The sequence below is a fragment of the Octopus sinensis genome, linkage group LG10 (assembly GCF_006345805.1).
Source record: "Octopus sinensis linkage group LG10, ASM634580v1, whole genome shotgun sequence".
Classification (NCBI taxonomy): domain Eukaryota; kingdom Metazoa; phylum Mollusca; class Cephalopoda; order Octopoda; family Octopodidae; genus Octopus; species Octopus sinensis.
In genome coordinates this window covers 89,292,728-89,320,323 of record NC_043006.1, presented here as the reverse complement: position 1 = coordinate 89,320,323, position 27,596 = coordinate 89,292,728, and the positions used below count along the sequence as shown (strand labels likewise).

Below are 27,596 nucleotides of genomic sequence, written 5' to 3'. Positions count from 1 at the left end.
CACTGTCGGATGCTCCTGAACCAATCGTTAAACATCCCACCCATGAGGGGTCGATGCCAGATGGGTTGAAACAATTGTAATGATGACCATCTTATCTCCTTTACAGCAGCACACCTGTTCCTGCCATCTTTATCATTAACTCTCTCTCTTTTTTCTCTCCCTCTCTCTCTCTCTGACCGAGTAACCATGTATCTTCTCTACAGCTAGACACCTGTTTCTGTTTCACTACCACACTCTAACCATTCATCATCTGACACAAGATCACCTCCTTTAAATCCCCCTCCCCTCTCAAAGATTCCTTGTTACCAGGTGACCTTGCCAGTGCTGGTGCCAATTAAAAAGCATCTAGTCCAAACCATAAGGTGGTTGGCATTAGGAAGGGCATTCATCTGTAAAAACCATGCCAAAACAGACACCGAAGTATGGTGCAGCCTCCAACCTGGCCAGCTCCTGTCAAACTGTCCAACCCATTCAGCCAAGATATTACACAGTAGGATCGTGCCTTGGACCTCATGATTGTCACGTAAACTTATAACACTCAACCATTTCTGCCTCTCTGTAACCATAAAGATATGTGCTTATAGCTTCGTACATACACACACATGCACATATATATATATATCTATACTTATTGCCAGCATGAAAAGGTGGGCATCAAATATATATATCAACGTCATTATTTTCATCATCATCATCATCATTTTTAATGTTTCCTATTTCATGCATTCATGGGTTAGATAAAATTTGTCAATTTAAAGGCTAGTTGGCCTTTATACCACCAACTCTCACCTGCTTCCTAGTATAGCACTTCCAGAACTCAATGTTGCAGAGGAGGACATGTTCTTTTGAGAACTTCATATCACCAGAAGTCCCTCTCTTTTGTTATCTCATCTGTCCTGAAGTCGGCTTTTACTACTCCATACCATGTCTCCCTGGGTCTTCCTCTTCCACAGACATCAGCCACATTAAGCAAACAATACTTCTTTATACAGCTTTACTCATTTACATGTGTCACCTGTTCATACTACTGCAGCTATCTTTCTTGAACACAACATAGGATTCCGCTTAAACCCCCTTTTTTTCCACTCAGTGTGTTTGTACCAATTCTTTCATGCACACTTACATTACATAACCAACAGAGTATGTTTGCTTCTTTCCAATCTTCGTTAGTCTCCTGCATTCGAGGAGGGCCTTGTCTCACTACAATGCAGCATCGTGGTTCTAACAAAAGCATCACACAATCTGCCATTCACTCTTTGGGAAGATATCTTTGTTGTCAACAGTTCTTTGAACTCCTTGCTGATTACATCTCTTAGATAACAAAACCTACCAACTAGTTCTAAGGAGCCATCTGGGCATATTTAAGTGACTCATTTTCAAGTGTGCTCATATGTATCATTCCAGTGTGTCTACTGCATATGAAGCTTACATTTTTGGGTAGTCTGCCATTAAGTACATTGTATGGAGTTTATACCTACCCCCTTTTATACATGTTGAGCAAGGCTATTTCCCTGAAGTTATCAGAGTCCTGTTGTCTTTCCTACTTACAAAAACCTTAGTCTTTGCCACATTAATCTTAAGACACCTTGATTCCAGCTTTAGTTAGCTTCCATGCCCCAAATTTCTTCGCTAATTCCCCTATAGATTCAGGTATAAGGCATGTAGGAGTCCCCATGGACAGGCAGTCTTATATTCTTTAGTGATGGCTTGGAGGACTTCATGAATAGGAGAACATCGAGGACTGGACCTCGATGGACTCTTCCCTTTATGGAATCCCATTAAATTTATCACTGAGATTGTTGCCAACTTTCACTTGCAACATCCTTGTATATAGCTTGAACCTCCTGCACAAGCCATTCATCTACATCTATTTACCTCAAAGCCCATCAAATCTTATCAAATTACTGAACATGGCAGCCTGTCAAATCATCATCATCATCGTTTAACATTTGCTTTTCATGCTAGCATGGGTTGGATAGTTTGACTGAAAACTGGTAAACGAGGGAGTTGCACCAGGTTCCAGTCTGATTTGGCAAGGTTTCTATAGGTGGATGCTCTTCCTAATGCCAAACACTCCAAAAGTGTAGTAGGTGCTTTTTTCGTGCCACAGACATGGGTGCCATTCACCTGACACCAGCATCGGCCACGACTACAGTGTCACTTGGCTTGACAGGTCTACTCAAGCACGGTATATTGCCAAGGGTCTTGGTCACCTGTCACTGCCTCCTCCAAGATGCCCAACACTCAGATGATGCTTTTTATGTACCACTAGCACGGGTGCTGGTTGCATGGCACTGGCACAACTACAATTTCCCTCAGTTCAACAGGTCTTCACAAACACAGCATATCCCCCAATGGTTGAAGGATGCTCTTAATGGGCCAGTTATGCAACACTGGCATCAGCCATGACTACAATCTCACTCAGCTTGACATCACTGCCTCCATGGGGCCCAACGCACAAACAGTGCTTTTTATGTGTCACCAGCATGGGTGCCAGTAAGATGACATTGGCATTAGCCACAACTAGGATCTCACTTGGCTTGGTGGGTCTTCTGAAGCATGGCATATCTCCAAAGGTCTTGGTTGTTCGTCATTGCCTCTGTGAAGCCCAACATTCAAAGATCGGCTTCACCACCTCGTCCCATGTCTCCCTGGGTCTACCCCTTCCACAGGTTCCCTCCACCATTAGAGTGCAAGACTTCTTCACACAGCTGTCCTTGTCCATATACATCACATGACCATACCAATGCAGTTGTCTCTCTTGTACACCATATCTGATGCTTCTTATGTCCAACTTTTCTCTCAGGATGTTTACACTCTGTCGTGCATTCACAGTTTTCTTTAAATCAGTGAAAGCCTGGTATAGCAGTTTATTCTCAGCCAGGTATTTCTCCTGCAGTTACCTCACTAGGAAGATTGTTTATATGGTCCCTCTTCTAGAGACAAAGCCAAACTGCATCTCATCTATCTTCATTCCATTATGGATCAACTGGGCAATAACATTCTCTGTGACCTTCATAACTTGGTCTAGAAGTTTGGTTTCTCTCTAAGGTATCACTTTTGCCCTTATAGCAGTTCATGATGATACTGTTATGCCAGTCATTGGATATGACACCCTCCAAAATCATTTGATTAACAGCCTAAGTGGTAATTTTGTATCCTACTTCCCCAGATATTTTAAGCATCTCTGCAACTATCCCTGATGAACACACAGCTTTCCCCCTCTTCATATCCTTGATTACTTTATCTACCATGCTGCTGTCAACTTGGACTGCTGGTCCCTCTATTGGGACAGAATGGAGTAGTCCTTGTTTATCCCAAGAATTCTCCACATTCAACAGCCTTTCGTAATAGTACTTCCACAACAACTTATTTTGCTTCATGTCAGTAACTTGCCTGAGATCAGGAAAAGCAGCAAATTATGAAAATCCATGCAGACTTTGTGGAGTTAAGGCCAAAGACATCATCCACATCATAAGCAGTTTTCCAATGTCATCATGATATTATCTACCGATGAGACATGATGTTGTAGCTTGGATACTGTATAACGAGATCTGTTGGAAGGAAAACCCTGAGGACAAAGAAATAAGAGTATGGTAGAAGTGATAGCCATTCATAATAAAAAGGAATTCTGGTGGAATGTCCCAGTGAAAACCTCAATAAAATGTAAACACAACAGACTTGACATAATGATTTGAGACAGAGAAGAGAAACTTTGTACAGTTGTGGAAATCAGCTGCCCAGCAGACATTAACATGAAGCTAAAAATCAGTAAAAAAGAAAATACCTATACTAAACTATTGAGAAATTTGCAGTTATTCTATCCAGATTACAAGTTCAGGTTTATATTGTAATTACTGGGGCACTGAGATATGTAACACACTGCCTAAATACCAATCTTGAGAAATTGGGCTTCTCAAAACCAGAAAGGAGAAAGCTTATTTGAAGAGTACAGCTCCAATCCATCACTGAAACTGAAAATCTTTAAAACTTTCCAGAAGTTTATCATTTAAATATATATATGAGCATGTCTAGATATGCAAGTATATGCATGAAGGTAGAAGCATAAAACAAAACATGCAAGTCTACACAAGTATTTACATAGCTACAAAAATACTCTGTTGATGTTGTTGAAATTCCAATAAAGGAGCCTTGGATCTAGGTTAGAAACCATTTCTTTCTCTATTGGCAAGAAATCTTGAAATAAAACTAAATAATGCCATACATAGATACACACACATATATATAAAGAGAGAGAGCTACATATATACATGTGTGTGTGTTTAAAATTCCAAGCATGCTTTTGTAATGGTCTGCCAGCAAATGACACCATCTGGATACCCTTGTTTACAAACCACTGACCACAGGGAAATATGAAATCACACACACACATACACTCACACACACATGCACACACACACACTCACATGCACACACAGAGCAGACTTCTTTCAGCTTTTGTCTAACAGATCCACACACAAGGTTTCCTATTCCTTCTCTCTCTCTCTCTCTGTATATGTATGTATACATATTCATGCATACATACAGGCATATACACATACACATATGTGTGTATACACACATATATAAGCATATCTACACACATACACACACAGATACAGTGCAAGAGGGGGATGAAGGAGAGAGAATTGATTGAGGTGTAACATCATTAAAAATAAACATGAAATTTGTGTTTATTTTATTTAAGGAAATCATTTATTGGTAAAATCTTATTTAGCCTTAAGATATATCTTAAAAGATTTCAGTTACAAGCATAATCACAATGTCTAACCAATAAACTTTCAATATATACACTCCATTTTTAATTTTTCTCACATTCATTCTTTCTTTTTTTGTTTTCTTTGAGGAGAGTTGGTGAGGCTGGTTGACTTTTCATTTCCAGTGAATGTTAGATATATTTATTTTCATTATTGATAATAACAAATACAGAAAAAATAATGATAGCTAACAAACAAAAAGGTCTGAAAAACATCTCCAATAATGATTCTGCATACAACTGTCTTCTATCTATTAAAATAAAAGAGTAATTCCTAGAAGCCTTGACAGTCTCTTGCTTATAAGATATTTGTGGATGTGTAGATATATTTGCATGTTTGTGTGTGTGTAGACAGGCAGATAGATAGATAGATAGATAAATAGATAGATAGATAGATAGATAGATAGATAGATAGATAGATAGATAGATAAATGAACAGACAGACAGATTGGTTGATATGAGCGTGTGTACATTTACTGGAAATTTGAAATATATAAGTTCAATATTAAAAAGAAATGTTTATTTATTTCTGTATTTATTTTTCCAATATTTTATCTCAAAGTCTCCCAGCCATTTATGAAGTGTTATTATCACAGAATTAGTTCTGGTTTCCAAAACTTAAAAATTAAGTCCATTCCCAACTATTTTCAATAATTATTTTCCATCATTATCTTATTACATTCATAAAGACAGATATTTAACATGTTCAAACATTCTTAGCCTAGCCTTTCTCCTCAAGCATATTTTATCATTCATCATAGAATAACTTTTTTTGCTTCCTATGAAAGGATTAGAGTTTTCAAATTAAATTATAACTATTTTCTAAATTTTTTGTTTTCATACAATTTTTTCACCAGAAATTTGGCGTTTATATTTCTTCTATTTGCAAAAATTATATTTTAGAAAAAAAAATGAACTGTTTTGACAAAATAGGGTACACAATCTTTATATGAAAAGTTATGTGTCATCCAAAAAGCTTTTCAACTTTCAAATTATTTATATATAGAACTTTTATATGAAATCATTTATGTTACTATTTAACCCAGATGTTGATGGCATCCTTTCTCTTTGACTACATATCTTTTCTCAAGGGAAGATTTGCATCTTGTATTTCCTAACTTGTTCAGTTTCCAGGTTTCTATTCTACTCAGATCTTGTCTTAAAGTTTTCACTTTATTTTGTAGTCTCTTTCTCCACATGTGCTCTTCTTTAATCTTTTTCCTGTGAGATATCTAATCTTCTGGTGACTACTGCCCCTCCTGCATAGATCAATAAGGTAGTGTCTCCTATATTTTTTTAGTATCTATCCTCCTGGTAACAGAATCTACTTTCCTAGTCCTTTCTTGTAGTTTCCTTCTGTTGATGCCTTTTAATGCTGGCAATCTTTTTCTTACTTCTTTACTCATTACTTCCTGCAACTCATCTAAAATCTTCTGATCTTCCTCACTTAAATCACTTAAGTCGCTGCTGCCAGTTGTCCCTTCCTTATTGGTAGCACTATTATTATTTTTTTCTTTAGGTTCTTCTTTGGTTTGAGATGTATCTCTTATGTTGTTGTTTGTTTTTCCCACTGCCTGGTTTTTCTTTTCCAGTTCTCTCATGATCTCTTCTACCTCCAATTCTGTCATCCACTTTCTTCTAATAGCATTAACTTGATCAGCTAATCTCAGCTCAGTCACTTTAAACGTACCCTTCTCAACTCAAAGTGTTAACATCCATTTTCTATAGCCCCTTCATTTAGGTTCACTTTCTAACTAGCACTGTATCACTATCCTGTTTCCTTCGCTGGTCCATTTCCTCTTCCTTACTCCATTATCTACTGATGCTGTATTAGGATGACAGCTGTGGTCAGTCTGCATCTTTACTGGTCCATTGCTGAGTGAGAGGCCTTCCCTTAAAGGTCCAGCTTTGTTTTCGCTGTTACAACCAGAGTTCTTCGGAAACTCCTGTCTCTCATAAACTGAGGTAAGGTAATATTCATCATAATCATCAACACCATTTCTTGATATCTGAAAGTTTCAAAAAAATTATTGATTATTATTATTATTTTACTTATTTGTTCACACTGCTTACCACTGAGTCTTTGTAATCTTTGACATTGTAATCTTCATATGATATTTGATTCAAACCTACATTATACCCCAACACCATAACCTGGTATCGATCTCTCATGGCATTTCTACTTTTTTTACTCTCAATGTTTGCATTCATTCTTTTTTCTCTTTCTTGTTTGTTTATAGACAAGTAACCTTTTATTGCATCACTTATATATTACTTTAATTTCTGATAGTTCTAAACACTCATTCTTTAAATGTTTAAAGAAACTTGTGTTTCCCCAACCATTCATTTTTCATTTTATTCCACTTCTTCCGTAATTATTATTTTTTTATAATTTACAATTTGTTATATTTTACTTGTATTGCTATAATTTTAAACTTCATACATCTGTACTTTACCCCAATCCTGTCTTCCTGCAGTCCCCTTTATAGGGTTGCTATCTCTATATTACTAGCTATCAATTTGCACTGTCTGCATCTTATCTCATCCTCCACTTAGAATTAGCAACTTACTGCTTAACTTATGCCTAATTTTATTTCTGCTAATTCCAAACTCTTATTCTCAATTTTTAAACTTAATACATTATATATTGTATCTTCATCTCATTTTACTGCAGTCTCTTTTATAGGGCTCTTATATCTATATTACTCGTCAACGCATGGTAAACACCAGTTTTCGATGAAGGAGACCTTTGCAAATAATAATATTTAACGTTTTTCACAGCAACCACAGTCACTGATTTAGAAAAACTGTCTGAAAGCATTAATAAATCTCTGAACGAGATATAAACAGTAACCGCTCGACAACGTAAAGTGTACTAGCCATCTGAATGTGGCTAGCCACTGGGGGTGGGGTGTTACTGACGCTTGACGAGAGGCAATTACCTTGAAACTATAGTCCGTATGTATCACTTAGGTTTTCGAGGGAGGATGACCTCCCTTTGCAAATAACACAAGGGCACTGAAATTGTGTCTAAGGCCAGCTGGTGACGTTGATCACCTGGGGCTAAAAGCGTCAGTAACACCCCACCCCCAGTGGCTAGCCACATTCAGATGGCTAGTACACTTTATGTTGTCAAGCGGTTACTGTTTATATCTCGTTCAGAGATTTATTAATGCTTTAAATTCTTAGTTACTGCTTCAACTGTTTAGGACACACCCACTCCCATTAGATTTCCCCCTGCTTTTTCATTTTTCCCCCCTTTTATGCCTCCACATATCACATTCTAAGGTCACTGGAATAGGTCTAATGGCTAACATGTGCTTTATTGCCATTCTACAACCCACATAACCCTAACCCCATCGCATACATCACTAGTATCCTTATTCCTATCATTTTTATTCCTTCTCACCATCTTCTTACTGGCAATCATTGTTGTCATTGCTATCAAGTTCCCTTTTGTCTACTTAAAGTTGACAATAATGGCAAACTGAAATAATTGTTCACCCATTGAATGAAATTTTGTGACAATGTTGTATTAACTGACCATTCTGAGAATTTTTAGTCCACATAAACTATTTTGTTGTCTATTGTCTTTTTTTGATTTACTTTGCGGCAGCTTCTTCTTCTTCTTCTTCTTCTTCTTCTTCTTCTTCTTCTTCTTCTTCTTCTCCTCCTCCTCCTCCTCCTCCTCCTCCTTCCATGATGCCTATTCTAATCATTCTTCCTGGTATAAGCCAAAACAAAAAATGTCTGCAAGATGCACAATGTAAGGGTGCACCTTTGATGCAAATCTGATGAAGTGCCCCTCTAAGGTCTAAAACTTCAAACATAAATTTTCACTTTGAATTTTTGCATAAACTGGCATTGCAAGCAGATTTGGTATGGAAACAATTGTATTGAATCATTAAAGATGTGTTAAAGAAATATATATATATATATATATTAGAAGAAATGAGGTACTCAGAAATTCGGATGGTTTTATATTTACAGATATTTATTTGTATATTACATATTTTTATACATCATATATCATATATCATATATCATATATATATATATATATATATATTTTGTTTCAGCTTAGAACTGCGGCCATGCTGATGCACCGCCGTTAATAAGTCATGCCTGGCACATAAGGGCCGGTTTCCCGGCTTCCTTGGCGTATAGGTTCCCCACCTGGACGGGACGCCAGTCCGTCGCAGGTGAGCTGCAAGATGCAGGAGGAAAGAATGAGAGAAAGTTGTGGCGAAAGAGTCAGCAGAAGTTTCGCCATTACCTTCTGCCGGAACCACGTGGAGCTTAGGTGTTTCGCTAATAAACACACACATCGCCCGGTCTGAGATTCAAACCTGTGATCCCTCGACCGCAAATCCGCTGCTCTAACCACTAGGCCATGTGCCTCCACATATGTTCTAATTTTTTTTATTGATGCTTTCTCCGGTGGTGTTGGTTCCTCTTTATAGTATGTCTGGTTGTTAAGCAACTCCAGTATCTTTTCTCTGTAGTAACCTGTATCCATAATTACTATTGCTCCACCTTTGTCAGCTTCTTTTATAATGATCGACTTGTCATTTTTTTAGTTTTTGTAAGGCTTGTTTTTCTCCTCTGTGAAGGTTCTGTTTGCATTTGTGTGTGTTGAGAGGAAATTTAGAGATTGTCTCTATGTATGTGTCTAGGTGTTTGTCACTTCCCTTGTAAGGGGTGAAATGGGATTTTTTTCTTATGATTGAGTTATCTTCTGTTTCTTTATTTTCAAAGAATTCCATAAAGCGGAGGTGGTGGCTGAAGTTGTCTATATCAGTTTTTAGTTCTATGAGATTTGGAGTGGGTGTAGGTGTAAATTTGAGGCCTTTTAGTAGTAGGTTCATTTCATTTTCGTTAAGTTCTCTTTTAGATAGGTTTATTATTTTGGGGTCTATGTGCTTTGTGTGTTCATTCGGAATTTTTGGTGTATTGGGTCTGGAGTATGGTTAAAGTATCCTTTCCCTAAAAAAGGGGTTGTGTTGTTGCGTCTCCAAATTCCATTTTCAGTTCTTAGGTTTTCTTGTAGCAGTAGGAGTGGTCTATATGGTCTGTATGTGTTGTTTTGTCTTTGGTAGCTGTTTTCTTCCCATCGTCTGTGTTTGTTGGGCCAATTTCTATTACTGGGGTTCAGGTTTCTGAACCCCAGTAATTTATGATTTAAGCTTAGACTAGTTTTGCAAAATAGCACAGCAACATTCATCTCTGCCTATTCCCCCCACCCCAAACAGGTTCTGCCTAACGAACAATAAGACCATTTTTATGACATTCTTTTGCAGGCTACCTTAAAGATAGACCTGGTCTTCATGGCTGATTTCAATAGACATTTTGGACAGCACTTGGGGTCTTCTGTGGAGTACATGGGAGCCATGGAATTAGTTCTCAAAATGAGGATGGAACAAGGCTGCTGGAGTTCTATCATGTGAATGACCTAAAGTTTTTTAACACCAGCTTCAGGAAACCAGCCAGTCACCTGAAAACCTATAAATTCGGTGACCACACTAATCAGATTGACTACATTCTCGCCAGAATGTGAAATTCATGGTTGCTTATAAATGCAAAGACCTTCCCTTATTTCCCTTATTAAGAATGTACCCCTCAGCACAGGTTAATCATTAGTGACTTCAGACTACAGGCATGAATGATTCCAAGAAGCAAGCTTGTTTAGAAAAGAAGGATCTAGAAGCTTAAGGATCCTTTGAATATCAGAAACATCCTAACTGAAGTGTTTAATGAGAAGGAGGAGTTACAGATATGTAACATAGTGGTTAACTGGAAGTTCCTACAAAACAACTTACTGAGAGCCACAGACCAAATTTGGTGGTGGAAGGACTGGAAGGGTGGTGCTAGCAAGGAACTATATATAGCTCGAAGGGTAGCTAAGAGGCAGGTATACTCAGACAGGGATGAAGCAGAAAGGAAGAAGTTTGCCAATGTCCTGCAGCATGAAGACCAGCAGCTTGAAGTGTTTTGGTTTGCAAGACAGTGTGTTAGAAAGGAAAATTGTGAAGTTGTTGGAGAGAAGTGCATTCGCATGGATGATTTGCAGTTAGTGACTCTGCAAAGAAGGGGGCTTAGAAGTACCACTATGAAAGGCTGCTAAATGTAGAGAACTCATAGGAGAAAGAGAGTCTGCCTATGGTGGATCCAACAGAGGGACCAGCGCTCTGAATAGATAATAGCTTGGTAGATAAGGCCTTGAGGAATATAAAGATGGAAAAAAATTCTGTCCCATCAGGAGTCACTGTTGAGATGCTTAAAATATCTGGTGGTGTGAGTTATGGTTTAGTCGCCCATATAGGTAATCAGGTTGTACACACAAGGGAGTCATACCCAGTGACTGATGCAGCAGCACCATAGTCAACTGCTACAAAGGTAAATATGATGCCTTAGACAAAAATAATTACAGAGGTATCAAATTGTTGGATCAGGTGATAAAAGTTACAGAGAGAGTCATAGCTCAACAAATTAGCAAGAGAGGCTAGATGAGATTCAGTTTGGTTTTGTACCAAGGAGAAGCACCACTGATGCTATATTCCTCGTAAGGCAGCTGTAGGAGAAGTACTTGACCAAACGTAAAGCTCTGTACTTGTCTTTTGTTGAGATGGAGAAAGACTTTGGCAGGGTCCCCTAGTCCATTATCTGTTGGTTAATGTGGTGTGAGCTGAATAAGCTATGTACAGGGATGCTGTCAGTAAGGTGAGGGTTGGCAACAAGTACAGCTATGAATTCATGGTACAAGTAGGTATTCACCAAGGATCAGTCCTCAGCCCCCCCCCCCTTGTTCATCATATTCCTCCAGGCAATAACAGGAATTTAAGTCAGGCTGCCCTTGGGTGCTCCTCTGTGCTAACGACTAGAGAAGAAATTTCAGGTGTGGAACCAAGGTTTGGAATCAAAAGGCTTTAGAGTTAATTGAGCAAAGACCAAAGTCTTAGAAAGTAGGAAAACAGACAAATCACAAATCCCTTCAAGGAGATGGCCCCACTTGATATGTAGAAAAGGCATAGGTAGAAACTCGATAAGGTGTACTCAGTGTAAGCTATGGACACATAAGAGATGCAGCAATATTAGAGGAGGGTTAACAGGTAAAATAGCTTTTGTGTGTGGAAGATGCACAGGTATAATAAACACCCAAAATGTACAGAAAATAGACTCCATCAACTAGTAAGCTAGAGGTGGTAGATACCTTCCGTTATCTAGGTGACCAAGTTAGTAGTGGAGGTGGATACTCCAAGAGCATAGCTGTGAAAATAAGATTAGGATGGGCAAAGTTCAGAGAGCTCCTGCCTCTGCTGGCAACAAAGGGCTTGCTTCTTGGAATCATTCATGCCTGTAGTCTGAAGTCACTAATGATTAACCTGTGCTGAGGGGTACATTCTTAATAAGGGAAATAAGAGAAGGTCTTTGCATTTATAAGCAACCATGAATTTCACATTCTGGCGAGAATGTAGTCAATCTGATTAGTGTGGTCACCGAATTTATAGGTTTTCAGGTGACTGGCTGGTTTCCTGAAGCTGGTGTTGAAAAACTTTAGGTCATTCACATCATAGAACTCCAGCAGCCTTGTTCCATCCTCAGAGTAAAGGCAGATTGTATGATGCAAATAGCTATGCTACATGGCAGGAAAACATAGGCTGTGACAGCCAATAACATGCATAGGCTTGAAAGAAATGAAGCCAGCATGCTTTGCTAGATGTGCAATGTCAGTGTGCATGTTCAACAACGTAAACATCTTGAGAGAAAATTTGGGCATAAGAGGCAAGAGAGATGACTACATTGGTATGGTCATGTGATGTGTATGGACAAAAGCAGCTGTAGAAAGAAGTGCTGATCTCTAACTGTGGGGGTAACGTGTGACAGTGGTAGACCCAGGATGACATAGGATGAGGTGGTGAAGCATGATCTTTGAACTTTGGGCCTCACAGAGACAATGGTTGAGACCTTTGGTGATATGCTGTGCTTGAGAAGACTCATCAAGCCAAGTGAAATCATCATGGCCAATGTTGGTTTCACGTAACTGGCACCTATGCCAGTGATATATAAAAAGCACCTTTTGAGCATTGGACCTCACACAGGCAATGTGACCAATGCCAGTGGCACATGAAAAGCTCCTTTCAAGTGTTGGACCTCATGGAGGCAATGATAAATGACTAAGATCTTTGGCATTATGTTGTGCTCAAGAAGACCCATCAAGCCAAGTAAAATCACAGTCATTGCAGATACTGGTGTCATGCAAATGGCACCCATGCCGGTGACATGTAAAAGCACCCATTACACTCTCAGAATGGCTGGCATTAGTGTGGGCATTCAGACACAGAAACCATGCCAAATCAGACTGGAGTCTGGTGCAGCCCCCCCCCCCCCAGTTTACCAACCCTGGTCTCAACCATCCAACCCCTACCAGCATGGACATTAAATGATGTTGATGAAGACAATTATATACGCACACACACACAATTACATATACATATATGTGTGTGTGTGTGTGTGCATGCATATTCGTGCATGTGTTCATGCAAATGCATGTCAATTTTTATATATTCCATGCTCATCACCACAAGAGTGAAGAGGTCCCAATGTTGATATCCCATGTACTTTCAGAGACCTGCATAATAAAATTATCCCTTACTTGAAAAACAGCTAAGTGTTGATGAAAGGTAAGACATCCAACCATAACACCCTGTTTCAACTCAATCTGCATATGAAACCCATTGTAGCATGGAAAAAAAACTTTAAGCAAATGAACAAATGAGTGAATATACAAAGTGCTCCACTGAATCTTCAAGCGCCAACAAGGTTAAATTCTCGTAATTCTTACTCCAACCAAACTTGATTCATTATAGTGAAATACATCTTTTTATATCCTCTCTCAAAAACTTGTGACTACTTTATAAAATATTCCAATATTTAAAGATAACTATTGATAAAAAACCCTTGCTTATTCCTTTGGTTTCTTTGAAAGAAAATACAGCGCTTACTGCAATAGTTACTGAAAAAACTGTTCAATATCAAACCATCAGAATCTGGGGAATTATTTGCTGGACTGTTTCAAATTTTTTTTAGCCTAAACCTATAAACCAAAATTTCAAAGAAATAGTCCAAGGAGATAAACCACTTCTCAACTGAAGGAGGAGGAAATATTTTTTGCTTTGTTTTGTTTTTATTTTTTCTTGAATATTTTGGTGTTGATATACATTAGTTTTTCTTGAGTCAGTTGTTGATGTGTGTATATTTATATATATATATATATATATATATATACATACACATACACACATATATATATATATGCGTATATATATGTGAATATATACACACACATACATATACATACACATATTTTTACTTCTATATGTGCGTGTGTGTGTGTATATACACACACACTTATATATATATATATATAAGTTTTATTCAAAACAAGAGAAGCAAAAAGAAAAAAAACAAATAATTTTAAAAATCTATTAGAGAATGAATTTGTGTGTCTATTACACTGACACCACAGAGATATGTTAATGTCAAAGGAAATCGGAAATGAAATGAAACAGAGTTACTGCTGATAATAAATATCTCATTCATAAAGAAAACAAGCTATGAAAAAATCAAAAGCCATAGAGAGAAGCCAGTTATGGCCAATATTTTATGGTTTGTCATTTATGGATTGCATCTGAATCTTTTGCAATAAGTAGTCTTTGTTGTTGTGTTTAAAAAAATGAAAAAAAACAAAACAAGGACATATTATCTCATTAAAAGTGATTCAAGTTACAACATCATCATCATCATCTATTTTCCATGCTGGCATGGGTTGGACAGTTTGACTGGGTCTGACACAGAACTGCATTAGTTTTGCATGGTTTTTACAGCTGGATGCCCTTCTAGCACCAACCATTTTACAGAGACTACTGGGTCCTTCTTTTATGATACTGGTACTAGTGAGGCTGGTAAATAACTTGCAAGAAAAAATAATGGAAGGAGGAAGAAAAAAGCCCTCGACTGAGTGGGAGTATATTGAAATGACATTGAAATTATTGGAACTTCTTATTTTCTTAAGAATATTTTAGCCCATGTTCTTGTATGAATGTTTGTGAATGAATCAGCAAGTAGAAAAATCTAAGGGGAGGTAATTGGTGATAATTATTACTTAGGACAGGGGAGATAATTGCTCATTTTGGGGATGAGATTGATAAACATACAAAATCTTAAACTGTATGATTGCATTGGCAGATGGGGAAAACTGTGAAATTTGGTTGGAGATTCTCTGCACATCTCTCTATGTGTTCACTCAAAGGTATCTATCTATACCTTGGTAAATGGATCTGTTCCTTATGTAGTGTGGTTATCCATCTATGTGACATACTTGTCTGTCCTATATAGTTGCATCCATAACCTGAACAAGTTATAGCATAAATTAAATTCTCGGATGCACAAGTGAAGCTGGTCTTAATTGTGAACCTCTCTCCTTGTTTGAATTGGAATTCCGTGCCTTACTGTTGGTAGGGGTATGCTTCACAGTTTGGATGTTCACATTTTCTTAACCATTGGTTTTGTGCTTGGTGTTAGGAAGGGCATTGAGCCATAGAAACCAAGCCAAAATCAGACTGGAACCTGGTATAGCTTTCTGGTTTACTAGTTCCAGTCTAACCATCTAACCCATGCTAGCATGGAAAGTGGATGCTAAATGATGATGTTGATGTGTGTGTATGTGTTTATGGTAAAGGATCAAGTTCTGATTGGTTGTAAATTTAATGGTGTCATTTGTTTTTCTCAATCTGGCTGGCCACCTTAAAATGTTACTTGGTTTCTGGATGTTTTGTTCAAATATCTTTTTGACAGAAGTCTAGCAATCTGGTTGGTTGACTTCCAGGTGATGTCATTTGTTTGTTGAACATTTTGATCCCTTGTCTTTGACCAGTAGAAATCCAGTACCCTGATTGGTTGATTTTCTGCTAACATGTTTGCTTTTGTCAAAGGACTTGGTAACCTGTTTTTGTCTGAGGGTCATCTCCAACATTCCAATTTGTTGATTCCGTTCAGAAGCTACTGATTCGCTTTGTTCAGTGGTTATTTGTTTTTTCCTAAGGGTTCAGTTTTAATCCAGAAACAATTGTTCAACCTAAGGTGACATCAGTGACTGGTGTTTGAGAGGGTGGTGTTATTGTACAGTAGTTTGGAGTTCAGATTTTGAAGCCCTGAGAGAGCTCGTTAGTTAAACTTTTGATTTATATTTGTTGTCTCTGGTTGGTTTTTGGGAAGAAATTGAGTTTTCTCATTCTAGTGTGTTGTTAGAAGCTATTCAATTCACTTGTGGTTTATATTTCTTAATAAACATATTTTCCTTATTTAATCAGAACTGGGCGGAAGTGTTTCTGGTACATTAATAGAGAGGGAAAATCTGGTATTTTGGATATTTGTTCATGGGGCACTGATCTAAGTATTCATTTATGGCAATTTTCCTGGTTGCGGTGTCCTGAATTTGTTGCCTGTATACCATCATTCTGTCCCTTAATGTTAAGTTCATTTAACATATGCAGTCACCATCACAACTACCATATTTGAGAACATATATTAAATTCCTCGATGTTATAGGTGGAATGATGTTTCATGTGAATGTTAACCTGACTTCAGTTCATATGTTGGACCTTCCATAAGGTTGATGCATGTTCCACAGTTAGGGTGATCATATTTTTAGACTAGTGGGGTTGTATTTTTTGTGGGTAATTGGTGCTAATACATAACTTTTTTAGGGATTTAGGTTGTCTTTTACTTTTAATAATATTTTGTGTATTGTGAGTTTTTTTTTCATTCACAGGTCATTCATCTGAAGGGATATATTCTAATGGATGATGTATGCTTCCATGCTTTTTGGCTTGTGTGTTGATACATAAATAAAGTTTTAAGTATAACAAGGAGTTTTCCTGTTTTTCATAATTATTGGGTATCTGTCTTTTTTGCATGTTCTATTTTGTTATTGATTAAACTGACCAGATATTTTCTTTCTTGTAATATATCTTTAAGTTCTTGGAGTCATTTTTTTCCAGATGTATGGATTAGATACAATCATGCAAATTCTTCTTGCAAAGTTAAAGGGTATATTGATTTTAGTATGCTTTGGATGGCAGGAAATGAATTGTAGATATTGGATGGCAGGAAGCGAATTATAGATATTGGATGGCAGAAAGAAAATAGATATTGCTTTAACCCTTTCGTTACCAAACCGCCCAAAGCCGCCCGAAAAAAATTTTGGTTTATGAAACCAAACCGCCCAAAGCCGCCCGAATTTACCTATTCATATTTAAATGAGAATATCAGAGCAAATCTCTTCAGTACATTCGTGAAAACACGTATTATACTTCGTAAACAGTTCAACTACAGTTTTGTACAATAATCGAAGTGTAATTTTAATTCCGTGAATTTTGGGAGATTTTTTTCCGAAATTTGTTCCTGTTGTGTTTTCAAAATTTGTAATTCTGACAAAAAATGGATACGAATTTCATTATATCAAGCAGCGAGTCAGAATTCGAAGGATTTTCTACTGAAGACCTTCATAAATCTAACTCTATGACTGAAAAAAAAAAGCACATGGTATTTGATAATGAATTTGATGTTTCATTTTCCGAAAGTGAAAACAGTGAATCTGAGATCTCCGATAGCGATAAAGAAAACGAATTGGCACCTGAATGGAGTGAAAATTTAAAAACTGTTTCTTTCGGTGATTTTTCTGCAGAAACTGGACCAAGCCACAGACTTTCCCAGAAGGGTAAAGCCTTAGGCTATTTCTATTTACTTTTTCGAATGAGCCTATTTGAAATCATTACGGTGAAAACAAACCGTTACGCTAAACGTAAACAAAGCGAAAGAAAGGATAGTTTGTTATTTCCCACAACCTTAAATGAAATTAAGACTATTTTGCCATAAATATTATTATGGGTATCAGAAAGTTACCCAGAATAACAAATTCTATCGTAAAATTTTGTTGTATACCCAATTGAATATTAGCTAATATTTTCTATAGCGATGTTTGAACAAAATTTTAATAATTTTATATTTTGTGGAATTTACCTGTATCTACCTGCAAATAGAGTCACTTTGTGACAAAAATTATAGTATAGAATTGGTTGAGAATATTTCATTAAATTAAATTCCAAAAATCAGATTAATATATCGATAAATAAAAAAGTTATAGTTGTTTAATGAAACCAGACTAAATTTATGATTACGTTAGAAATTAATTGAAACACATAAGGGGTGTAATTTGGTCAGAAATATAGTAACGAAAGGGTTAAGTCTGTTGTTTTAAAGCAGATGTTGGTTTCAGTGTTCATGTAATTAAATGATCAGAAAGAGTAGTTGTTTGTGACTGTATTCCATTGTGGTTAATGTTAAGTTTTTAAATTTCAAGAGTTGATCAAGATTATGTGACCCTAAAATGAAAAAGTCATCCAGGTAGCATTTCCAGCTGGTAAGTATTTTTGGAAGTTGTCACCAAATTTCAATCTGGTGTGTTTGTATATTTGGATTTCTAAGTATGCTATGACAAAATTATGACAAGCAGGGACTACACTCATTCTTATCACAGTACCAAATATTTGTCTGTAGGTGCTGTCATTAAAATTGAAAAAGTTATTTTGAAGGCCGGCCGTAGCCAGCCAAAAAGCTTTTTGGTTCATAAGACCAACCCGGCCGTAGCCGGCCGAGAGTACCCATTGTTATTTAAATGTGAATTCAAGCCCAAATCTCGTTAGTACATTTGTGAAAGTAGGTGATTTCACTTTGTAAATAGTTGGGTTATAGTATCCGACATTGCTTGACCTGATATCTGAACTCAGTGAATTTTGGAAGATTTTTTTCCACATTTGTTTCGGCATCGATTTTTCTTCAACTTTGAAAATGGATAGGAGTTTCATGTTATCAAGCATTGATTCCGAATTTAAAGCTTTTTCAACGGAAAATAGAGAGAGAGCTGCGATTCTGAAGAAACAAAGCAGCGATAGCGACAGCAAAGACGATTTTACATCAGAATGAAGTAAAAACTTTAAAAATGTTTTTATTAGCAATTTTTCTGAGGAGATAGAGTTTATCTATAGTCTTTCTTAGGGAGCAAAACCATTAGACTTTTATTTTTTTCAGTATGCTTGTTTGAAGCGATCACTGCTGAAACAAACTTATGCAGAATGTAAACAAACACAAAATGGGGGATCAAAGTTTGGAAAATTTGTGAAACAAATACTAAGTACTGCCGTGATTTAGTTTTTATACTGGGAAAATAATGTTGGCCAGCATGGTCTAGGGTACAATGTGGTCTGGAATTTATCATTTCCATACCATAACCAGGGCCGTATATTATTTTTTGATTGATTTCTTTAGTTCGGTCAAACTTGTGGTGGATTTAAGTGGATTCCAGTATTTCAGTTTATTTCACCTTTATGGTATACCTGTTCTGTTGTGCATTAAATTCAACTGATGATCCAGTGATGTGCACAATTCTTCTATATCAAAATTTTGTTGCATACCCAATTGAATATAAGCTTGCTCAGTTTACCTGGATTTATCTGTAATTAAAGTCACTTTGAGACAAAAGTTATGAATAGAATTGATTAAGAACCCTTTCTTTAATTATGTTCCAAATATCACACTAATATGTTGATAAGTAAAAAAGTTACAATTATTTAATGAAACTAGTCTAAATTCATGATTATTTTAGAATTTAATTGAAACTCATGAGGAGTGTATTTTGGTCAGAAATATAGTAACGAAAGGGTTTCCTTCAATGAAAAATCCTTTTCCATTTTCCCAGACAGAATTGTATAGCTTCTGTAGCAAGTAGCCATTTTAGCTATTTTGAAATACGGCGCGAATTGGCAATATGACATAATGTCGTATTGCCGAAGAATTATTATTTTCGTTTTTTCCATTGGTTACTATAACTGCTCATATAAAGATTCTAAAAAGTTATGTAAAGAATATTTGTAATGGATTTCGATTCTTTTAAGTCAAGTTGAGCAGTTATAAAAACCCTGGATTTTTGGAAAAACTTTAGTGTTTGTTGGATGTAACTGAACTCCACGACACTCACTCCTTTGAGACATTGGTGATTTTCATGCCATGTCCAAAGAAAATCACAAGTCTATTTTGAATTGTTGATTAATCTATTAGTTAACTAGTGAATATATAGTCGTACTTCTACACGACGAAATTTATCTTTCCTTTCACATGTACATAATATAAAATGTTATATTTCTGTAATAAAACTAATTAAGAAAATGTTTCTCTTCACGTTTTTTTTCAACTGAGTATAAATAAATATGCATTTCTGTAATCATTAAATTATATTTTTTTATAGCGGTTAAATGAACACGAAGAAAATATTATACATACATGTCATTAATATTCATAGCGTTTCATGAGTATATTTCTCTATGGCATTATATACTATATCTCGGATTTGTGTATAATGATAACACTTAAGTTATAAGTGATGTTCAATCATTATATTCACCCTTACTCAAAAAAGCCAAATAAAATAATCTATTTCCCAATAGAAAACAATAAATAGCATTACATTACTGTAACAAAACTAATTAGAGGATATACTATAATAATATAACCTAAGAGAAAGCTCAAGGTAGCTTAATACTGCTATACTTCTATTTTGTATTCATGAGGAAGTCCAAGTCATCTCTTTTGAAACTCAGTATATGCTGATAAATGGGTTTTAAATGTATGTCGATGAAGTTATTTGGTCAGTGTGTCTCACAAGAGAGACCAGCCACAACTGGTCTCATTTTCAGATCTCTGCGACATGGAATATGAATAACTAATGAGGCTGAACAGCTACAAGCTTTATTTATGGCTTTACTCAGGTGGATTTTTGAAAGTCCATAAAAGTTGCTAGTTTTGCAGTCAAATCTTGTTTAGACGTCTCTTTCCTTTTTCTGTGAAATCTTTTTGGAACTGTTGGATGAGAGTAGTGAGCCTCGTCATTATTTTGGATTGTTTGTAATTGTTAATTCTTTCATAATAGTCGCCTCAAAGGAGAGTAAGAGTTGTGTTTATGTATTGTTCCAAATACATAATGACTACAGCACTACTTTTATCAGCTTCTTTAATAACTATATTGCAATCACCCTTGAGATCATTAATGATTTCCCATTCTTCTCAACTTGCATTTGATTTGAGTTTTAGATGTGGTTGTAAATTACAGGGGAAATTTGTTATTAAATCTCAAAATTTGTCCAAAGTTTGATTTCTCCTTTTGTCAGACTTTACTTTTATTTTGAAGCATTGACTAGTTGTTGGCTTCTATGTCAAATAGTTCTTCAACAACCTGTAATTTTCAACAAAATTCCTGGATATTATTCTGTATTTCATTTATGTTGTAATTTTGTGGTGTGTGGGTGAATTTTAATTTTTGTCAAGAATGGGTTATCTGATTGATATCCTTCTTTAAATTTCTTCTTCATACTGATTAAACCAGTCATTGTACCCCCCCCCCCATCTTTGGCTTTCTAAGCAATTTCCACTCTCATCACTTCATCAGTTACATTTATTTTTTTCTTCATGAAATTGAGCCCTCAGTCTTAGGAGTTCCAGGACCATATTTTTCCAAATTTTTCTCCCTAGAAATCCTAGAAAAAAATCTTCAAGTCTTTTGAAACTGCACTAATAAGGAAATTAAAACATAACCCAGATCCTGGAACAGAAAAAGACATTAAGTTTCAACAACCTTCCTCTGTCAAGAAAGCTTTATGTTTAAAACTTGCATCTTATTTTTGCTTAAAAAACTAAATGGACATTTTTGACCAATCCAATACATACACACACACACACACACATATATATATATATGTGTGTGTGTGTATGTATGTATGTATGCATTCATATATTACCAAATGCTACTCTGAACTAATACCGGTTTCATTGCTAATAATGAATATGTGTGTGTGTGGAGAGAGAGAGGGTTATAATCCAATGCGTTCTCTTAAAGCACATCTGCATATCCCAGCTCTGCAATGTATATCCATAGATATTATGATCTATATGAGAGTTGGAAACACTGGAGAATATTAAATACTGGAAAATATTTATTACATTGTAATAACATATCAAAACAGAAAACTAGAAAATTTTGGTATTACTTTTCTATATTCCATATGCTTCTTATCCAAAAGGGGATACATAGGTATGCATGTAGAAAGTTTAAGTTTTCTTCCAAAGTTTTGTTTCAACAAGGAGGTTTCTCCCTCTTTCTCAATGACTGTCATTACTTTCAAGACAGTACTTCTTGATACACCAAACAATTTGGCTGTTTTCATTATGCTAGTACTTGCCATATGAGCACCAACAATTTGACCTCTTTGAAAGTCCAACAGATTTGTCATTTTATTGAATTTTGATTACCTTTTTCTGTTGATATCTGAAAAGAAAAAGCAATTTTAGTAAAAAATATTAAGCAACACTAATAATAAATCAAAAAACATAAAAATAAATGAGCTTTTGACAGTCTTATAGATATTTCAGAATTATGATGCTAGGTGTTTCCATTATTTTGTTCAACCCCTGTATATATCAGGTTGTCCCAAAAATTCTTAGTGCTTTTTAAGCGCAATAAAGGAGAAGAAATCTCCAAAAGTAAGCCTCGCAGGTTACTCCTTCTTTAGGGTCATATTTGAGTTTGCTACATGGTCAGATAAAAATTAACTTCATTAGTTTTAACATTTGCTGCTGCACTCCGTGTTGTTATTCTCATTGCTCCTTGAGTTGTTGTTGCTGTTTTTGCAACTCAACCACCCCAGCTAACAAGTCTTCTATATTTTACAGTTTTCATAAATTTGCACAAGATTTTTGTTTCTCTTTTGTCGAGTTATTTAATTTTCCACGTGTGAATCTCTCCTTTTCACTCCATGCCAATTTGTTTTTCCTTGTTACCACTGTTGTAAAGTGGGTTCCTCCCACTCATGTAATGTGTGACTGCTGTTGTACTGTAGTAGCCACAATAGTTCCTAGTCATCAGATGCCATTGTATCTCTTCTTACTAGAATAGTAATACACTAACTTCTCCTGTCTTACTATCGTTGATACCTCCACAAGACCCCCCAACTAGAACTGTTGACTCCAAACCCTCTCTTGATGACTGGTTTCTTTATAATGACTCTTTCCTCCTACTTTTTACCAGATGGAATATACAGTTTCGTTATACTACAAAATCATAATCACATTCCCCAATTTTATCTGTTTCTAGTAAAAATACTGAATATGTCATGTTTTTTTTATGTCAATTTCTAAATTTGAACAGTTCTATATGAAGCATACTTTGAATATTTTAGTTTTGCTTTTCTTTTTCTCACCTTTCCTTTTTTTTACTTTCTTTCTCTATATTGTATTGGATATTTGTTCTTAAGAAGCATTTCTGTTGTCAAGGAGATAGTGTTAATAAGTGCAGGAAACTAATCAATATCTATGCCATATTGTTTTATATTGCACTTGAAATGTTCCTTCATCTGTTTAACATGTCTTTCTATACCTTTTTTCTTTTTACTTTCTAGGCCTCAGCTTGGTATCGATGTTTTCAAATGGGATGCTTGTCATTTGCCACTTGCCAGCCACAGTGTAGATGTTTTCATTACTGATTTGGTAGGAAATAATTTTTTTTCCCCTTTTCTAAACCTAAATCAAAAAATATTTTCCAAAAATATTTATAGTATTTTTTTTTCAAGAATTCTTAGACAGTGTAACCATAATTCTCTCATGAGAAATGCCATTCACTAAAGCAGCAAAATTATAGCCTTCGTTCATCTATTAAAAAGCTATAAATTTATTGATGAAAAATTACGAAACAGTTTTTATTGAGTTTCTTCATAGAATTATTCGCTATAAATTGTTATCAGGTTTCAGTTGATTGAAGTGAAAAGAAAGAAACATCTTTTCACTGTCACATTACAATTCAAGAGAAACAAAAAAAAAGGAAAATCTATCACTCTTCTTCAATAATTGGGATCTTCAAATAACTCAAAATGAAATTTTTTTTACAAAAAAAGCAAAATAAAACAAGATATAAAAAGAAGATAGTTGAAATAACTACAGTTCATTAACAATACATTTTATTTTATTTTATATTTATATATATATATATTTTCATGTATATATATATCTATTTGTGTGCATATATATCATCATCATCATCATATATATATATATATATATTATATATATATATATATATATATATATATTATCATCATTATTATTACTCTAGAGGCCTATTTTCATTTAAATATAATCTGAATGATTTCAACAATATTTTCTCTAAAAAAATCTTAATGATTTTAGTACAACCAATTTCAAATTTATTGTGTTTTTTGTTCTGTTTTATTTTTGAGCCTGATTTTTTTTTTTTTTTCGGCTTTATTGTGGAATTTATTTTTGATTCTATTATGAAAAGAGTAAATCTTTAATTTCTCTTCAAAAAAAAAAATCTACCTTGTAAGAGGTAAACTTAATCCCATCACAGATTAAAATTCCATGAATACTTTCTTGTTTATTGCTTTTTTGTTTTTCTCTTTTCTTTTATTCTTTTAGTGTTTGTCTGTTTATTCTATTATTTGTTTATATTCAGAAATCATTGAAAATCCATTTTGAATTTGGATTTTTTACTGGAAAATTATAATTTTCACTTGGAAATTTTACTTGAAAAAATTATGTATTGCTAATCTGACATTTGTTTTGTTTTAATTCTTTTTTTTTTTTTGCATTTTCTTTAAAAAAAGTCCATATGGTGCTTCTATTAATTAAGAACTACTATTATATATGTATCCACACTGTCCTATTAATATACTTCTGTACTCTTTCTGTCTCTCTCATTCCTGCTGTATTAACTGACTTTAATTACATTTAGAAATAAGATATTTTATAGGCTGACATCAAATTTTACCATTATTTTGACATTCACCACTCACTGTTCTCATGCTATATTATTCTTATACATTGTTATCATGTTTACAATCTTAACATTAGTTGTAATGCCATTTACTTACATATTACATACAAATCTCCAAGTATAATATGCCCTATTTTTTCAACAAAATAAGGATTAAATACATATTTTTTTTCTTTTAGTCAGGAAGGACGGGTAGGTTGAACTGGATTGTATTTCGGATGCTGGCACTGTGGTACTCCAGCTTCAGCATTTGATTCTCGGAAGAAGAGAGGTTAATAAAAAAAGCCAAACTCATTATCTTTAATTCAGTTTTTATACCTTTCCTCAATTATGATTGAATGTACAATCAGGAATACAAGTGGCCAAAATGGGGTTACCATGAAGGATGTCTAGAGTGATGTTACTTGATGGTGCACAACTCAGAGACCAAAGAATCTCTCCAGGTCAACTTGCTACTTATTCCATATTGGAAGGTCACAGCTCTGATACGATGGACATGTGGTTTGAATATTACAGGAAATAATCACAAGATGGATTCTTCAAGCTGAGCTAATCAGCAGAAGACCAGGGGATAGACCAAGAACAAGATGGTTGAATACTATCTATAGTTTCAGTTGGCTGTGCTTGGGTATCCAGCTGCAAAGCATAATGACAGTTGCTTTGGATAGAATCTTACTGTAGAGGTGATTGAGGACTGTACCCCCAGGAACAGGGGACAGCGAAAATGGATGGATGCATGGATGGGAAGGCTGTACCCATGGCTTTTTACAGAGACTTAGTAACTTAGTAGATGTTGGGATGGGGGTTGATATCCTTTAACTGGAAACCCAATTTGAATACTTCCAACATATTTGATTCTATTAAAGGGACCTAAGGTAACTACAAGTAGTGTGGACCCAAGCAACCAGTTAAGTCTACCATCCAAAGAGACCTTGGTGAAATTTGAACTCATACTGCAAAGAGTGAGAATAAATGCTACAAAGCATCCAGTTCAATGTTCTTACTCTGCCACCAGTTCGCTCCCCTGGATTGTTACGTTTTTATAGACACCAAAAAGAGAAAAGATTTTGATGGAATTTAATAACACATGACTCAGAAAGTCGAAAACAATTTCTATCAAACATTCTCTCCAATACTTTCATGACTCTTTCAATCAGCAACGAAAAGAATACTATTTGCACAATATATGGTATTATGAGGTTTTGAAAACAAGTTGACCTTCAAATCAAAATCCATATTATGTATGGACTTTTGTTGGTAGTAAACCTTGGAATTATATGAAGGATTTAAATTACCTTCTCTTTCTTTGAAAATAACTAACACTTGCTGTTGGGTTACTTGTTTTATTTCTCCACTCACTGAGAAATTTTCAGTTTATTAGGACATTTTTTTGTTACAGCATTCAGTTCATCATACTTGAATTCTGTTATCTGTTTGAGATAGGATTACTATGCAATTGAGGTTAACCAGTGAGTTGGGATTTAAATCACATGTTCTGACAATTCTTCAGCTAGACTCTAAGTTTGTCTCATATGAGATATTAACTTTTTTAATTGAGAAAAAGGTTACTAAAACTATGGAGAATCTTCACCATTATTTTACATCTGATTTTCCACAATGGCATGGGTTAAATCAACTTTCTGTGCTGAGCTTGTAGTTGTTTTATGCAACAATCCCTGGAAGACAAGGACTTCAGTAAGCCGCATATTCAGCACCAGATACTTTGTGAGATTCATAAGGGCAACACTGTAACATGTGTAAGGGAAAACACATATACTGTACATCCTGATGGTGTGAGTGTTTGAAAATGCCAAAAGTGGTTTAACAAATTCAGAAATGGGTGATTTCAATCTTTTGGACAGGTATCAATCAGGAAGACCAACTGTTGTCAATAATGATGCTGTGGAAACAGCAACTGAAGAGGATTCACATCAAAGTATTGCGAACTTATCCCAGAATCTTAATAAAGTTTGGCCTCTGAATGTCTTAAGGAGTGCTCTCTTTTCATTGAATGGGGAAGCAGTACAACTTGGCTTTAGAGTCTCTTGGATTAAAACAAAGATGCAATTTGTTGTTGGCTTCTTGCAGGACTTCATTTTGTCATAGTTGTGGGTGAGAATGTTGAACTTGTGGACTGCTTCACTTGTCTCGGCAGTGAGATTCATAGTGACATGTAGGGATGTGATGTATCTATTCTAAAACCAGAATGCATAATGACAACAGATTGGTGTTATATTTCGTGTGTTAGAACATGGAAAGAAATATAATTCTTTATTCTGAAATAGAGCTTGTGAGCTTCATGAAACCTCAGTAATGCTGACGGCTTGAAAATCCCAAACCACACTGTAAAATAGTTAGAATGACATCTAGCTGTAGAAACCATGCTAAAGCTGACACTAGAGCATAATGCATTCTTTGGGCCCATTGAATCCTGTTAAACCATCCAATACATGCCAACATGAAATGTGATGGTGGTGATGGAGGATGATGATGATGATTAGGAGGAGATCATACACATGTATGGAACATCTACACAGTTGAGCCATTAAAAACAGCAATCAAAGTCCCTCATTTCATGCCTTTAAGGGACTTGGTGGCCAGCCAATGTAGTCCTAGATTTGTACAGAAAGATAAGATGTGTAAAGGTCATGGCTGGGATGCTTTGATCATAGGTTTGTTCACACAGGATTGATTAGGAGGCTACACAACAACTGCAACACTAAAACTCAAACTCAGATTATGAAACTACTGAAAGAGAAGGCCTAAGGGAAACAGCTAGCAAGGCCAAGAAACTAAAGAAGGAATGAGAAAAGTAGCTAGCATGAGAGAGGAAGATCAAAAGAAAAAAGTAATAAGCAACTAAAA

At 35.5% G+C, this 27,596-nt stretch overlaps 1 protein-coding gene across 2 annotated transcripts in view; it reads left to right on the top strand.

The window, feature by feature from the left end:
• LOC115216561 (THUMP domain-containing protein 3-like) overlaps positions 1-27,596 on the top strand; it is a 419,115-nt gene that overhangs the window by 264,763 nt on the left and 126,756 nt on the right. For both annotated transcript variants that reach the window (XM_029786026.2, XM_036506919.1), the window contains exon 3: positions 23,341-23,428. In XM_029786026.2, coding sequence (XP_029641886.1) covers positions 23,341-23,428 — 88 coding nt within the window. The remainder of the gene's footprint in view (positions 1-23,340; positions 23,429-27,596) is intronic.